The sequence below is a fragment of the Triturus cristatus genome, chromosome 10 (genome assembly GCF_964204655.1).
Source record: "Triturus cristatus chromosome 10, aTriCri1.1, whole genome shotgun sequence".
Lineage (NCBI taxonomy): Eukaryota > Metazoa > Chordata > Amphibia > Caudata > Salamandridae > Triturus > Triturus cristatus.
Window position 1 is genome coordinate 201,621,530 of NC_140593.1, and position 14,720 is coordinate 201,636,249.

Here is a 14,720-nt window from a genome sequence, read left to right on the forward strand (position 1 = left end):
ATAGGAGGCCATTGTCCCAATAGACCCAGTGGGTCCCGGTTCGGTCACCGGCGGTCTGGGCTTCTGCTTGTTGTCGGAGTCCCACGAGTAAAGGCCAGGTGGCCTGTTCCTGGCAGAACTCTTCACGGGAGGGCCCTCCCTCACAGCGCCACTGGGCCATCTCGGGCAGTTCTCCGAGCTCAGTCAGTGTCTCAAGGGCGGAAGGCTCCGGCCCTTCTCCTGGGGTAGGGTCTTCTTCTCCCTCCGAAGGAGGGTTGTCCGTTTTCGGTAGGGTGTCCCGGTTCTCGGGGACAGTGTTCGGTGGGAGGGCCTCACCGCCCTCAGAGGGAGGCAATCGCGCGGTCATGGAGCGCGTGGTGGCGCAGACCCATTCGGGTAGGCCCATCATCCCGAGATGGGCTCTTCGTTCCACTTGCCCCCATGGGGAACTCTCAAGGTCGTTGCCCAGGAGGCAGTCTACGGGCTGTGATGTTCGGACGGCTACCTTCAATTCTCCGGAGACTCCTCCCCACTCGAAAGGCACCAGAGCCATCTGGCAGAGGCTCTCAGAATTGTCGGAGGATATGACCGGACAGAGGGCACCAGGTAGGATCTGGTCTTCAGAGATTAGGTTGCGGTGGACCGCGGTGACACTTGCTCCGGTATCGCGGAGGCCCTCGACTCGGTGGCCGGTAATGGTCACCTGCTGTCGGTACTTCTTCGTGTTGGCGGGCAAGGGTGTCCCGGGGACCATCTCTCGATCACCAAGGGAGACCAGGGCCATGGCAGCTGGTTCCCACTCTTCAGAGTCCTCTATCTCTTCTCCTAGGGCCACGGAGGCCATCTGCCGGGCCGGGGGGTTGGTCGTTGCGGTTCGTTGATACTGGGGACACTGGGGGTCATTGGCGTAGTGTCCGGGCTGTTGGCAGCGGAAGCAGGTGATCCTGGTTCGGGGCCCTAGCCGCCCCGGGGCTCCGGTGCTGGCTGGGGACGGAGCTGGACCTGCCGCTGGTGGGCTGCTGGGAGGGCTGTGCCGGGGCCCCCCTGGGAAGTCTCTTGGTCGGCCGTGGTTTCCTCCGCCCCTCTGGCGGGGGGGTCCTTGACTGTGGTGACCGTAGTCTCTCACGGGGCCTCGTGTGGCCCGGGTGTTCACCCAACGGTCAGCCTCGGCGGCCAGCTTTCGAGGGTCGGTGAGTTTACTGTCCAAGAGATGTTGGCGCAGTTCTACAAAGCAATTGGCTGCTAAATGTTCCCAGGCGATCAAATCAAACAGCTCTTCGAAGGTGGAGACCTTGCTACCCTTGATCCACCCGTCCAAGGCCCGGCTGTAAAAGTTCACGTATTCTACCCATGTGGTGCCCGGTATCTTTTTGCAATCTCGGAACCATTGCCGGTACATCTCGGGAGTGAGTCCATACCGGCCCACAAGGGCTTCTTTCATGTGGCTGTAGGAGTTCATGACCGTGGAGGGCAGATCCAGCAGGGTATCTCTTCCTTCGCTTAAGAACCGGCCCCACAGGCCAGCCCCCCAATCCTTCTGCGGGACTCGGTGAGAGGTCATGGCGACTTCGTAGGCCTTAAACCACTGCTGGATATCGTCGTTCTTGTAATACTCCTTTACCACATCCTTGGGGATGTGGACTTTGGCTTCTACGGTGGAAGCGGATGGTAGATTCCCGGAAGGTCGGGACTCTTCGCTTTTAGCCCTCAACTCGATCTCTTTCAGGCTGCGTTCATGTTCCAGCTGGAGTTTCTTTTCGTCGTGCTCTCTTTGGCGTCTCTTCTCCTCGAGTTCCCCCTGTAGCCGTAACTGCTCGACGGCTAACTTTTTCTCGGCCAGTTTTATTTCTCCCTCGATTTTCAGCTTGGCCAGTTCAAGTTCGTGGTTGCGGTTTCTCTCTCGGTCTGCTAGTTCCTCGGGGGACAGGTTCCCCTCTGGCCCGTTGTTTCTCACCGGGATGCTCCGTGGTTCATGGGCGGAGTCTCCTTCCGTTTGGGTCTGGGGCGCCCCCGTCTCGACCCAGGTCTTCAATACTTTCTGGAAGTCTTCCTTTGTGCTTAATCCGGTGGTAGCGATTCCAAGGTCTTTGCAAAATTGCTTTAATTCTCTATGCGTATAATAGTCCAATTGATCCTCTCGGAACGGTGAGCTCATTTCGGTACCTGCGGCACCCAGGGAGGTTTCTCCTTCCATCTCTGTTTGGTAGTGCGTCAGTCGTTCTCTGCACGCTCTCTTTCGGTGTCGGCTCGTATCCCGTCGTCTGCCACCAAATGTTGGAAAGGCGTTCGCCGGAGGGGGGTTCGGTACACGTCTTGCCCACCCCTTTGACCCACCTTTCCCAAGTAGGCCGAACCAGGCGCGCACACCCTGAACTGACACTACGAACAGAGAGACACCACACGTATTCTTCGTAGGACGATAGTTTCTTTTATCGAAGGGTTCAAGGGATCTTTATGATCCAAGGAGTAAGTAGTACATCAGCGGCACAAGATACTACAAATCGGTGGTAGGGGAATGGGGGTAGCGGGACAGTCTTTGAAGGTAGTGTCTCTGCAAAGTACCCTGCGGATAGCTCACAATCCTCGAGCTGGAGGGTGTCGTTTCTCTGGGCGATCTCTTGCCAAGTCGTCCTCGAGGGGAGCGCCGCGAGTCACTCAGCAGGCACAGATAGTTGGAGCTCGGGAGCCGCGATCTCGACAGCAGGGCTCAGATGGTTCAATGGCTGGGGGCCGCGAGTCACTCAGCAGGCCCAGGTGGTTCGGAGTTCGGGAGCCGCGATCTCGTCAGCAGGGCTCAGATGGTTCAATGGCTGGGGGCCGCGAGTCACTCAGCAGGCCTAGGTGGTTCAGTATTCGGGGGCCGCGACAGCGTCAGCAGGCTTCGATAGATCCAGGTCTTCTCTGTCATTCGTCCCTCCGGCACCCCTATTATACTCCCCCTGCCCTTTGAAGTCCGGAGTCCTCGCAGAGAGGGGTCTTTGGTGACTGAGGGGGTTCGGCGGGATTTCCTGCCGCTCGTTTCTTTGGTCTTTTCAGGTGGGTCTGGGAGGGTCCCCAGACACTCGGCAGGCGAGGCGCCTGCTCCCCAGGGGCCTGGTGGCCGATCGAGCCCTCCCGGGGGAAGGCGATCCGAGGTGCGACTGGGCTGGCGCCCCTTGGTCTGGCTCGGGGGTTCCCGCTCCCTCGGTCGGACATGCGTGGTAGGGTGTCGAGTCTGTCGGGGACTCTGGCTGGCCCTCGGATCTGTGTGGCTGGGGCGGCCGGAGTCGGAGATGCCGTGTCTTGGGGGTGGTTGCAGGTTGGCGGGATGATCGGGAGGGCATACGCCGTGAGGCCGGTCTCACAACGCCACACAGTGCTGCATGCCACACACTGCTGCACGCCTCACACTGCTGCATGCCTCACACTGCTGAACGCCTCACACTGCTGCATGCAGCACACTGCTGCACGCTGCACACTGCTGCACACCGCACACTGCTGCACGCCGCACACTGCTGCATGCCACGCACTGCTGCATGCCGCTGCATGCCACACACTGCTGCACGCCACATACTGCTGCACGCAGCACACTGCTGCACACCGCACACTGCTGCACTCCGCACACTGCTACACAAAACACTGCTGAGCGCGTCACACACTGCTGCACGCCACACACTGCTGCACGCCACACAATGCTACACGAAACACTGCTGCACGCCACACCCTGCTGCACGCCACACACTGCTGCACGATGCACACTGCTGCACACCACACACTGCTGCACACTGCTGCATTACTCACTGCTGCATGCTGCACGACACTGCTGCACGCAGCACACTGCTGCACGCAGCACACTACTGCACGCCGCACACTGCTGCATGCCGCTGCACGCCACAGTGCTGCATGCCTCACACTGCTACACGAAACACTGCTGCACGCCACACACTGCTGCACGCCGCACACTGCTGTACGCCACACACTGCTGCACGCCACACACTGCTGCACGCCGCACACTGCTGCACGCCGCACACTATCGCACGCCACACACTGCTGCGCACACTGCTACATTACACACTGCTGCATTACACACTGCTGCACGCCGCACACTGCTGCATGCCACACACTGCTACACGAAACACTGCTGCACGCCTCACACTGCTGCATGCCTCACACTGCTGCACGCCACACACTGCTGCATGCCTCACACTGCTGCACGCCTCACACTGCTGCATGCCGCACACTGCTGCACGCTGCACACTGCTACACGCCACACACTGCTGCACGCCACACACTGCTGCACGCCGCTGCACGCCACACACTGCTGCACGCCACACACTGCTGCATGCCACACACTGATGCACGCAGCACACTGCTGCGCGCCGCACACTGCTGCATGCCACACACTGCTGCACGCCACACACTGCTGCACGCCACTCACTGCTGCACGGCGCACAATGCTACATGAAACACTGCTGCACGGCACACACTGCTGCATGGCACACACTGCTGCACGCCTCTCACTGCTGCATGCCACACACTGCTGCACACTGCTGCATTACTCACTGCTGCATGCTGCACGACACTGCTGCACGCAGCACACTGCTGCACGCCGCACACTGCTGCACGCTGCTGCACGCCACACAGTGCTGCATGCCTCACACTGCTACACAAAACACTGCTGCACGCACACACTGCTGCACGCCGCACACTGCTGCACGCCGCACACTGCTGCATGCCACACACTGCTGCACACTGCTGCATTACTCACTGCTGCATGCTGCACGACACTGCTGCACGCAGCACACTGCTGCACGCCGCACACTGCTGCACACTGCTGCACGCTGCTGCACCCCACACAGTGCTGCATGCCTCACACTGCTACACAAAACACAGCTGCACGCCACACACTGCTGCACGCCGCACACTGCTGCACGCCGCACACTGCTGCATGCCTCACACTGCTGCACGCCTCACACTGCTGCACGCCACACACTGCTGGACGCCGCACACTGCTGCACGCCGCATACTGCTGCACGCCGCACACTGCTGCACTCCACACACTGCTTTTATGCGAGTTTATGCTTCTGACATTGTAAATGACAATGCCTTTTATTTGTTTTAAAACCAAAACATAAATAAAAGGCATTGTAATTTTACAATGCCAATAGCTCAAACTCTTATAAATGCGAGACCTATTGCATTGCAAATGCTTGTTCTTCTCCTTGTTTCATGCAGGGTTCTGAGTTGCTGGGCAGCTCTCCCATTTTCACCCAGTGTCCCTGGCCGAGAAGCAGGGTGCACCACTGACAAATTGGCTATGGGGTGAGACCAAGAAATATGACAACATCCTCCAAAGTGTGGCATCTTCTTGACCCAGAAAGCACTATTCTTCCAAAATCAAAAATGGAGAAACTCTTTCCTAGAAGTTAAGTTCTGGCTACATTTGCCTAACACTCCCCTTCCAGCACCTCTGCTGATCTTACTGAGATTCCTGCCTGGCTGGGGTGATAGGATGTGGGGGTGAGACCAGTTTGGCTTCTCCATTCCCATCCTGCCTTTTGCTCTACAGTTCAAGTTCTCCTCTCCCCAGACTCTTCCTTTGTCTCAGCTCAGGCCACTTCAAACCTCATTAAGGCAGCTTGACTCTGCCTGTCAGGGGCTGGTCAATCAGACCAGGGCTCCTGGAAGACTGGATTTTGGTTCATCAAAAAAGCAAGTTCTATACCTTATTTTCTGTGATAGTTCTAATAAATCCAACAGTGGTAAGTTGCTGGGTTCATTCTAACTACCACTTTTATACTTTGAAGTACATTTCAACGCACTTCTAGCAATAGGTATGCTTCATTAAAGTATTCCCACGTTAGCCTATGGAGCCAATTGTGCTACAATGGGCAAAACGAAATTGACAGTTTCCCCCCTCATCATGGCATATAAATAGGCTTTCCTGTTTTCAGTTTCTATTTTTGGTAAATTCTGGTGGAGTTTTTTCCGTTTTTTCAATACCGTAAAAAACGGTGGTTATCAGCGTTTACATATTTCCGCGCCATTAAAAACAACAGAAACAGTGTTTTTCCGGTGTTTATGGAATTTTAATTTAATTTTAATTATTGCTTGCTTTCTGCACTGATAGTGCATGTGTATAGGTAGCCTATGCACAGGGTAGATGACGTCTAAACACATTTTTACTGCACCAGAATTGACCACAAAGTCAATAGTATTCTTCATTAACTCTGTAGATTGTAAAGGTGCTTTCAGCATAACATCTAGCAAGTGACGAGGATCTCTTACAGGGAAGCACTTCAGCTCAGGTATCGATTTTGACAGGCCATCATACATCTTTTTCATATACGTAGATGAATTACTGCAAATACAAACAATATCACTCCAATCTGTATTGAACTTGGAAGGAACTTTTTTCAGCAGCATTCCAAGTGACACTGCGTTCCATGTTTACCAAACGCCTGGTGTCATGTTTCCATCACTATCTCAGATGCTTGGTGACAACATTCTTTTCACATATAGCAGTCACTACACCTTGAATTGATTGTTTAAAGACTGGGGTGTTTGGCAATTCACTTACAATCAATACTGACTCACTAGGAAAGGGGGCTGATGTATCAAAGGATTTCACCCATTCTCTGTCTGTGGGTTAATGTGATGGTAGATATTAGGAATGATTTTTATGAAACCAGCCATTTTACCTATCAGTGAAATCAAATGTAACCAACATTTCAAATATGATTTTGATATTTCCCGATTCTCTACAGTTTATAAAATAACTAAATAAGACCTAAAACATGCTTCTAAACACTGCATCTTTATACCAAAGACAACAAAACTGAAAAAAGTAGAAGAAAGAAGAGACGATGTTTTAGTGACATCCCTAAACAACAAAACTCAAGCAGAATACCGTTAGCCCAGTCTTACTTGATGTTACCGTGTATAAAAAAGTTACAATGTACTGGCCCTTTCAGGAAGAAATAAAAATGACTTTCACTCATCTGTTCCTTTCTATCAATGGCACTTAGTTTGTGGTTGCAAAGGTGTTTTTTTCAGTGTTTATATGTTTATGCCGATGATGGCTATTTTCCTTTCGGTGGGGTTTTATCAGTTATTATAGGTTTAAACCTAAAACCAGATAGCCTACATATAAAACATCTTTTATAATGCCCATGCTTATAGTGACATTTGTAAGAATAAGGTAGGTTGAGACTTCGGAAGTACCTTTAATTCCAAAGTCAAATTTTCATATCATCTACATTTAAAAGCAGCCTGCAAAGCAGGGCTGCCTTTAAAATGACATCAGGCAACCCATCGGTGCACAATTAAGTGCATTAAATCTGCTGGGCCTCTAAACCCCCATGCCCTGCCATATATTAGGAGCATACAGGTAGGTTGTCATACCAATTGTGTTGTAGTTACACCTAACCATTATATACCTTTTACACATAACACTGGCCTTGGGTCTGGGTAGCAGAGCCCAGGGCACAATCTGAGTCCGTTATCACCAGTATCAATCAAAACAGAGGGGTGATCAGGGCAAAAAGGATGACTTTCTCACAATACTTTATGTGGAAGCAATCTATGGAGCCCTAATCTCGAACTACCCCAAATAGCTAATAAAAAGGCCCAGCTCTGGGGGACAGGGGGGCAGCTGTTAAGGGGTCAAACAGCTGCTTTAATTATGCTCAATGACCTGACCTGCCTTTCACTTCAGCTGCTGGCTCTGGCAGCAGGTATTGTGATGCCAGAACTCAACTGTATTAACCTTATAATAGTAGAGATCTGATGTCTATTCTTTATAGTCGGCAACTTGGTGCGTCACAAGTCACTGATTAAAAAGAAATTAGTGACTGTGTTTATACAAGGAATACATGTCTTATAAGGTTTAATTTGTCTTCACAGTTTCAACACTTGGTCTATATGTGGAACCTGGTGTGGGTCACTCCCGGATTCTGGAATAAGGTTTCAGTTGTATTCAAGGGACCAGGCTGGGGTCCCGGCAAACCTCGGCTCGGCCTCCCCGAGGAACTCCCAGAGGTAGGAAGAAGTGAAAGATTGTTGCTGTTTTTACAAATATTATATTGAATCGTTTATTTACTGTGTGATTTCAGTATTATGGTGCTTCTAGCGCCAAATTAGCACTCAGGTCCTTATAAAGAAGATTGAAGAACATTTTAAAGAAATATAATACAGAAATCTTTTGTTTGAAATTCCGTGTTAGACATTTCAATTTGGAGATCATTCGACCATTTGATTTTAAAAGTATCATACCTGAACGCAAATATTTTCATAAGAGATCACAGTATGACACTCATGGAGTGTATTTTCTTTCAGGTTACTGGAGAAGAGGTTCCTTACAACACCAAACCTACTGTGCTTCTTCAAGTCTATGCTGTTGTTCACTTTATACTAATGTTGGGACTATACCAGCATTTGTTTTCTGCCAAAATAGTAAGTACCTCTCACATCAGGGAAATTGAAGCCTTTTCACTTAGAATTGGCTGGTTCAAAAAGGACATTCAAAAGACACTGCTACTTGTAGGTGCATTTTTAAACATTCGATTTGACATCATGAAGAATTTGATGTTTCCTTTGTGTCTTTAAAAGCTTCCAAAATGAATAGTGTTTTTATAGTTGCCATGGTTCATATGTATTCTATTGCTTTAGCCAGGTTTTCAGGTTTTGGTGTGATTTTCAAGTTATGTCGTTGATTGTGAAGTTTTAATTAATTCAATGCATACAACCATCACCTATGGTCCTCATTGTGAGGGGTTTGTTATTACCAATATTGGTGAACTAATAAGTACGTGCTTTTTGCCTCCCTAATCCTTGTTATGTACCTGGAATGGGGGCTAACTCTTTAGTGCTACATTTTTCTCTCATTTTCTTTTTCTCAGGCCGCAACAGAGATGCACTCATGTTGTCTGCATCCCCGGGCACTGTTGTATTGCAGAATGGCCACAGACACATGTGCAGCCTCTTCTTTAATACTGATAGCTCCAGCAGACACATAGCATCACTACTATCTTAATGGCCATTCCCTCTTTTGCAAAGAGACATGGCCTCCTGGAGGGAAACACTTTACTCCTGCACCTGTGCAATGTTTTGGGCACGGGAGCAGAGGCAAAGAGACCTTTGTAAGTCCCTTGCTTGAGTGGAATATGCAAGTTGTATACCTACCTGAGAGTGAACATTTCTGTCAGGCATCATGTTTCTGAGATGAAATAAGATGGCTTAGGGAACGCAAATGATGGGCCTTTACTAATGAACCTTTACTTACACTCCTGTATTTGCCTGCGGTGAATATTCAAGCAAAGTCTCACAAAACGTGTTTCATTGGAGTCCCAATAAATTCATAGTTTGAGACTCTGATTTAATGTGTCACTACCAAACCAATAGAAATAATATTCCTTCTAGCCCTCTCCGTGATAACCTGGGCTTTACCTGCTCCTAACAACATGCTTAGATTCTGGCTACAAGGAATATTCAGTGGATAAGGTCATAATGACATTTACTCTGTTTGGATATAATAAAAACATGTGTAGTAAAAACTGAACAGTCTCTAATATTACATTCCCCTCAATGCAGTCATTATAAGTACCCTATGAGCCTCATTTATTAAAGATGAGTAAAACCACTATTGATATTCCCACACGAGGAAGTACCAATATCACATGAATCTGTATTTGGAGGTGTGCGAATACAGCAGAGTGATTAGTGATTGTTAGCTGCTGGATTAAACATTTTGGATGTGAGGCTCCACCAACATAATGACGCAACATCTTGTGAAGCCACAGAAGGTCTAATGTGAAAACTCATTTTTTAACTCATTGGTAACTATGGCATACAGAAGAAGGATTTAACCCAAAGAAATGGGTGTTAGGTATTAACCCCTTCGATGCGCATGACGGAGCGGTTCCATCATGCGCATCGGTTGTGCTTTGCATATGACGGAACCGCTCCGTCATGGCCCCGCCCGCGCAATAGAACCTTCAGCACAGCGCGGTAATCCGCGCCGCGCTGAAGGGGTTAAAGCAGGACACCAAAAATGTTTGTGCACCCTGAACATGGAATCTTGGTCTTCCAAGATTTCAACTTTCCTGAGATGCATCAGCAACTTGTGCCTTCTCTCCGAAGGTCCAAATGTGGGACATTCCCTCATCTATTCTATATGTATCTCTTTTTTTGACTACAGCTCCCAAACTTCCACAGAAGACTCCTAAGGGCTAGGTCTCACCTCAGCAAAGGCTCTAGTAAGTCCATATGTTGCAAAGGTCCAACTAGACAGTATGATCTCTATCACACATAAAACCCATCTTCATCATTTTCTGTCCCTATGGTTATAGGAGACCTGCTAGCTGACCCCTGGAGAAAATCTCAAGTCACAGGAGGCAAGTAGAGAGTAGGTCATATGTTATTTCTCCTTTGAGGAAGACCTAGACTTAACTTCCTCTTTCTGTTTCTTTACCAGGTCTTATTATGTTCTAAGGGACCGGTGGTGTGAAGGCAGTTATGCTAATAATGAGTGCCGTCCACTAATCCAAGCCCAAAATAATTCTTGCTGCTCATACTCATTAATTATTTGCAGTTTTTATTTTATTTCCTGCAAGTGTCAGATTGCCCTGATCTGGTATATTCCGAGGATCCAAACCCTTTATGTATTATCCAGAGTCCTCTACTCCACATAGGGTCTGTCTTATTGAAATGATTATATTCCCATGCTTAATCTTCAATGACTGCTTTTGTTTTTAAAACAGGTTTCTCCCTGCAGAAAGTAGAAATTGGATGACTGGGATGGATCCCAGTTTTTTAAAGCCTTCCTCACCTGCCCTGTTTAATGTAAATTTCTGAGAGTGGTCCAGCCTTGTCCTTTGTGCTGCCATCTGGATTCCTGTTGACTCCTAGTTCCCACATTCCACGATAAATGACCAGCGATGACTCTCACCAGTTATCTTGTTCTCTGAGCCAGCTATATTCCCTCTAGTATTCCTCACCTTATCTGAGGGAGAACCACTGCCCAGTAGCACTGAATTAATTACTCTTTAAGCCTAGAGTCCACACAAAATATGCGTTCACTCTATATTTATAAAATTCTCCCTTCACCCCAAACTAGAATGTTGACAAGTATTAAAAATAAACATTAAATTTACTTTGCAGTATTTTCCTAACCTTAGAGCAGTGAGACGATGCTCCTCCGTGTCATAGTCAATGAATGAGTCTACCTATTTTTTGTGTGTTTTTTTTATGAAGTTCTACATTTTTACTGCCCTACTGCATGAACCGCATCAATATTACAGTCAAATACTGTTGGACAGGCCACATGAAGGGCTTGCTCCCTCCCCGCATGACAGGGCCCAAGCCCCGGCCCCCCAGGTGTTACCCACAGAAACAACCCGCACCCCGTCTCCAGACGGAGCTCCTGTCCCCGGACATCTATGTATCATGGGGCCGAACCACTACCGGCTCCCCCGGCCGGACCGGCCGCCATCTTGGACACTGCACCACGAGGCCGCGTGGCCTCAGCTCGACCCTAACCCTGGGCCTGGCCAGGCCTCGACATCCCGGCACCACCATCCACCCAGGAGGTGAACGGACCACTTGGCAGGTCAATGGGAGAAAGAAGTGTCGATGGCTCTCCCCCGCCAGGTGCCGATCGCCCTCCAGCTCCCCCGGGCGCTGGCTCCACCCCCCTGCTGGGTGTCTGGACTCCCTCATCCCGGACCTCCCGACCTCCAAGTGCGAGGGTCCGGACATCAAAGGGCGCCAGACCTATAACTAGGGCAGCTCCAGAGCAGGAAGGCAGTTGTATCCTGGAGTCGAGAGACACCGAGAAGAACTCATCCTTGACGGACTACCGGCGCTGCCGTAGCCCTGCCTTGTGAACTATCGTCCTGCCTGCTGGCGCTGCCGCGGCCTTCTGCATCCTCCATCCTCGTCGGGACCTGCTGGCGCTGCCGCGGACCGTTGTACTTACTACCTTTGTCGGGACCTGCTGGCGCTGCCGCGGACCGTTGTAACCACCACCTTCATCGGGACCTGCTGGCGCTGCCGCGGACTGTGTAACGACCACCTTCATCGGGACCTGCTGGCGCTGCCGCGGACCGTGTAACGACCACCTTCACCGGGACCTGCTGGCGCTGCCGCGGCCCGTCCAAGCTAGAACACCGAGCTCGAGGATTGTGAGCTATCCATCATCGCCTCTACCAGATTGGTAACCAGACTGTCCCGCTACCCCCTTTCCCAAACCAAAAGACTAGAATCGAGGGGACCCCTGAGTCCAGACCTCCTTGTACCATTCCATCGTACCTAAGAGATCGCTTATAAAGAACGTTAAACCTTATCCTTGTGTGGTGTACATCTGTGGGGGGGAAGTTACTCGTCTGTACGATCGCTGGAGACGGCTCTCCCCGGAGACCTCTCCCCTTGTCCTCGGCCGACCCTCCCGGTCCGTCTAACATTGGTGGCCAGCGGCGCAATCCGAATCAACGCATAATCGTACAGAGAGTAGCTCACCCCACGACAAAACCACAATGTCAACCAAAGAGAGCGGATCCACCGAGAAATTCCAGATGGAGAAATTGGAAGAGTACAGCCATCGTGAATTGAAACAATTCTGCATGGAACTAGGCATTGCTACCACCGGCCTGAGTACCAAAGACGATTTCAAGCACGCCATTGAGTCGTGGGCAGAAACCGGGGCCGCCAGATCCCCGGACCGAAACATTGCAGCATCAGAGAGGAACGCCACGGCTCCCGAGGAGCGAGGAACGGGCCTCTCGCAGCAAGAGATCCAAGAAAGAGAAAAAAACAGACTACATGAGTTAGAAATGGCACGGCTCAAGATGGACGGTGAACTAAAATTAGCCGAGCAAAAACTGAACCTAGAACATCTGCGGCTCTGAGAAGAACGGGAAGAAAAACAGAGGCAGAGAGAGCTCGAAGAAAAGAGACTAGCATACGAACACGAGCGCAAACTGGCAGAAATAGACCTACGGAAGCAGAACAAAGAACCGGAGGTGCCCGAGCGACCGCGCACCCCGGGAGCGACAGAAAAGAAAGTCCACATCCCCAAGGATGTCGTTCGAGAGTATGTCCGAGAGGACGACATACAACAGTGGTTCAAGGCCTACGAGATCGCCATGACCTCCCACCGGATCGATAGAAGTGACTGGGGAGCCGGTCTATGGGGGAGGTTCGTCAACGAAGGCCGCGATGCCCTGCTACAGCTACCAGACCATCAGATGTCATCCTATGACCACATGAAGGCTGCCCTCCTCACCCGATATGGGCTCACACCCGAAATGTACCGCCAGAGGTTTCGAGACTGCACCCGGATCCCGGGTACAACTTGGGTGGAATATGTCAACTATTTCAGCCGAGCCTTCGAGGGTTGGATCAAGGGAAGCCACGTAACGACCTAAGAGCAACTTTTTAATCTCATGGTGTGGGAGCACCTCTCTAACAACTGCTTCGTCGAGCTCAGGCAGCACCTCCTCGACAGTAAATTGACTGACCCACGGCAACTCGCCGCCGAAGCTGACCGGTGGGAAAGCACCCGAGTGGGCCGGAGAGGGCCACACGAACAGAACCGGAACAACCAAGGTCAGCACCGTCCCCGAGGAGGAGGAGGAGGCCAGGGACGAGGAAGAGACACCATCCCGGCCGCTCCCGCTGCCAGCACCCCGCCCCCGGCCAGCCGGGGCAACCCCCCGATGCGCCCGGGGTTCCGAGCCAACGTCACGTGTCACCGATGCCAGCGAGTCGGCCACTACGCCTATGATCCGAACTGTCCACAGAACCAAACTCCAAAACCCCGCCAGGTAGCTGCTGCCGCCCTGGGGGGAGAACAAATCTCCGAAGAACAAGAAGAATACGAGCAGGCACAACAAGAGTGGGAACCGGCCGCCATGGTTCTAGCGTGCCTAGGGGGAAAAGACATGGTCCCGCGGGCTCCCCTACCCGCCAACACCAGAAACTATAGCCAGTGGGTGAACATTAATGGGCGCCGGGCCGAAGCACTACGTGACACGGGGGCCAGTGTGACGGCCGTCCGCTGTCACCTGGTAAAACCAGAGCAGATCCTGCCGAACATTCTCTGCCCCGTCCGTTCAGCCGACAATTCAGAGAGTCTATGTCGGATGGCCTGCGTCCCCTTCGAATGGGGAGGAGTCTCCGGCATGTTGAAGGTGACGGTCCGGGATGATGCCCCCGTGGACTGTCTCCTGGGGAATGATCTGGAGAGTTCCCCGTGGGCCGCCGTCGAAAGAAGAGAACACCTGGGGATGTTGGGCCTCCCGGACTGGGCGTGCGTAACCACCCGGTCCATGGCCGCCCGTGCCATCCCCCGACCAGAAGAACCAGAATGGCCTGCACCTCCTCCCCCGATCGCTCCAGTAGAGGACACCGACTATACCGACCCCCCAGAGCAAACCCCCGAAGGGGTCGCTCAGCCCCAGGACCTTCCCGACCTGGCTCAGTGGCGTCAAGAAGGGGGGCCCACCCAGGAACAGTTCCGTCAAGAACAGAAGACCTGTCCCTCCCTCGAGGGACTCCGCCAGCAAGCCCTCGCCCAAAGCGCAGGGGACACCACCGGAGCCCATTGGATCTATTGGGACAACGACCTATTGTACAGCGAACAGAGAATCGCGGAGTTAGGGGCCAGTCGAGTGCTGGTGGTGCCCCTCCGTTTTAGAGACTTCCTGTTAAATTTGGCCCACGATGTCCCCCTGGCTGGACACCTGGGCCAGGACAAAACCTAC

At 51.6% G+C, this 14,720-nt stretch overlaps 1 protein-coding gene across 4 annotated transcripts in view; it reads left to right on the top strand.

Annotated features, from left to right (window-relative positions):
• Nucleotides 1-14,720, top strand: part of AGMO (alkylglycerol monooxygenase) — an 890,221-nt gene that overhangs the window by 498,415 nt on the left and 377,086 nt on the right. For all 4 annotated transcript variants that reach the window (XM_085630810.1, XM_085630809.1, XM_085630808.1 and 1 more), the window contains exons 10-11: nucleotides 7,864-7,998; nucleotides 8,296-8,412. In XM_085630810.1, the coding sequence (XP_085486936.1) occupies nucleotides 7,864-7,998; nucleotides 8,296-8,412 (252 nt within the window). The remainder of the gene's footprint in view (nucleotides 1-7,863; nucleotides 7,999-8,295; nucleotides 8,413-14,720) is intronic.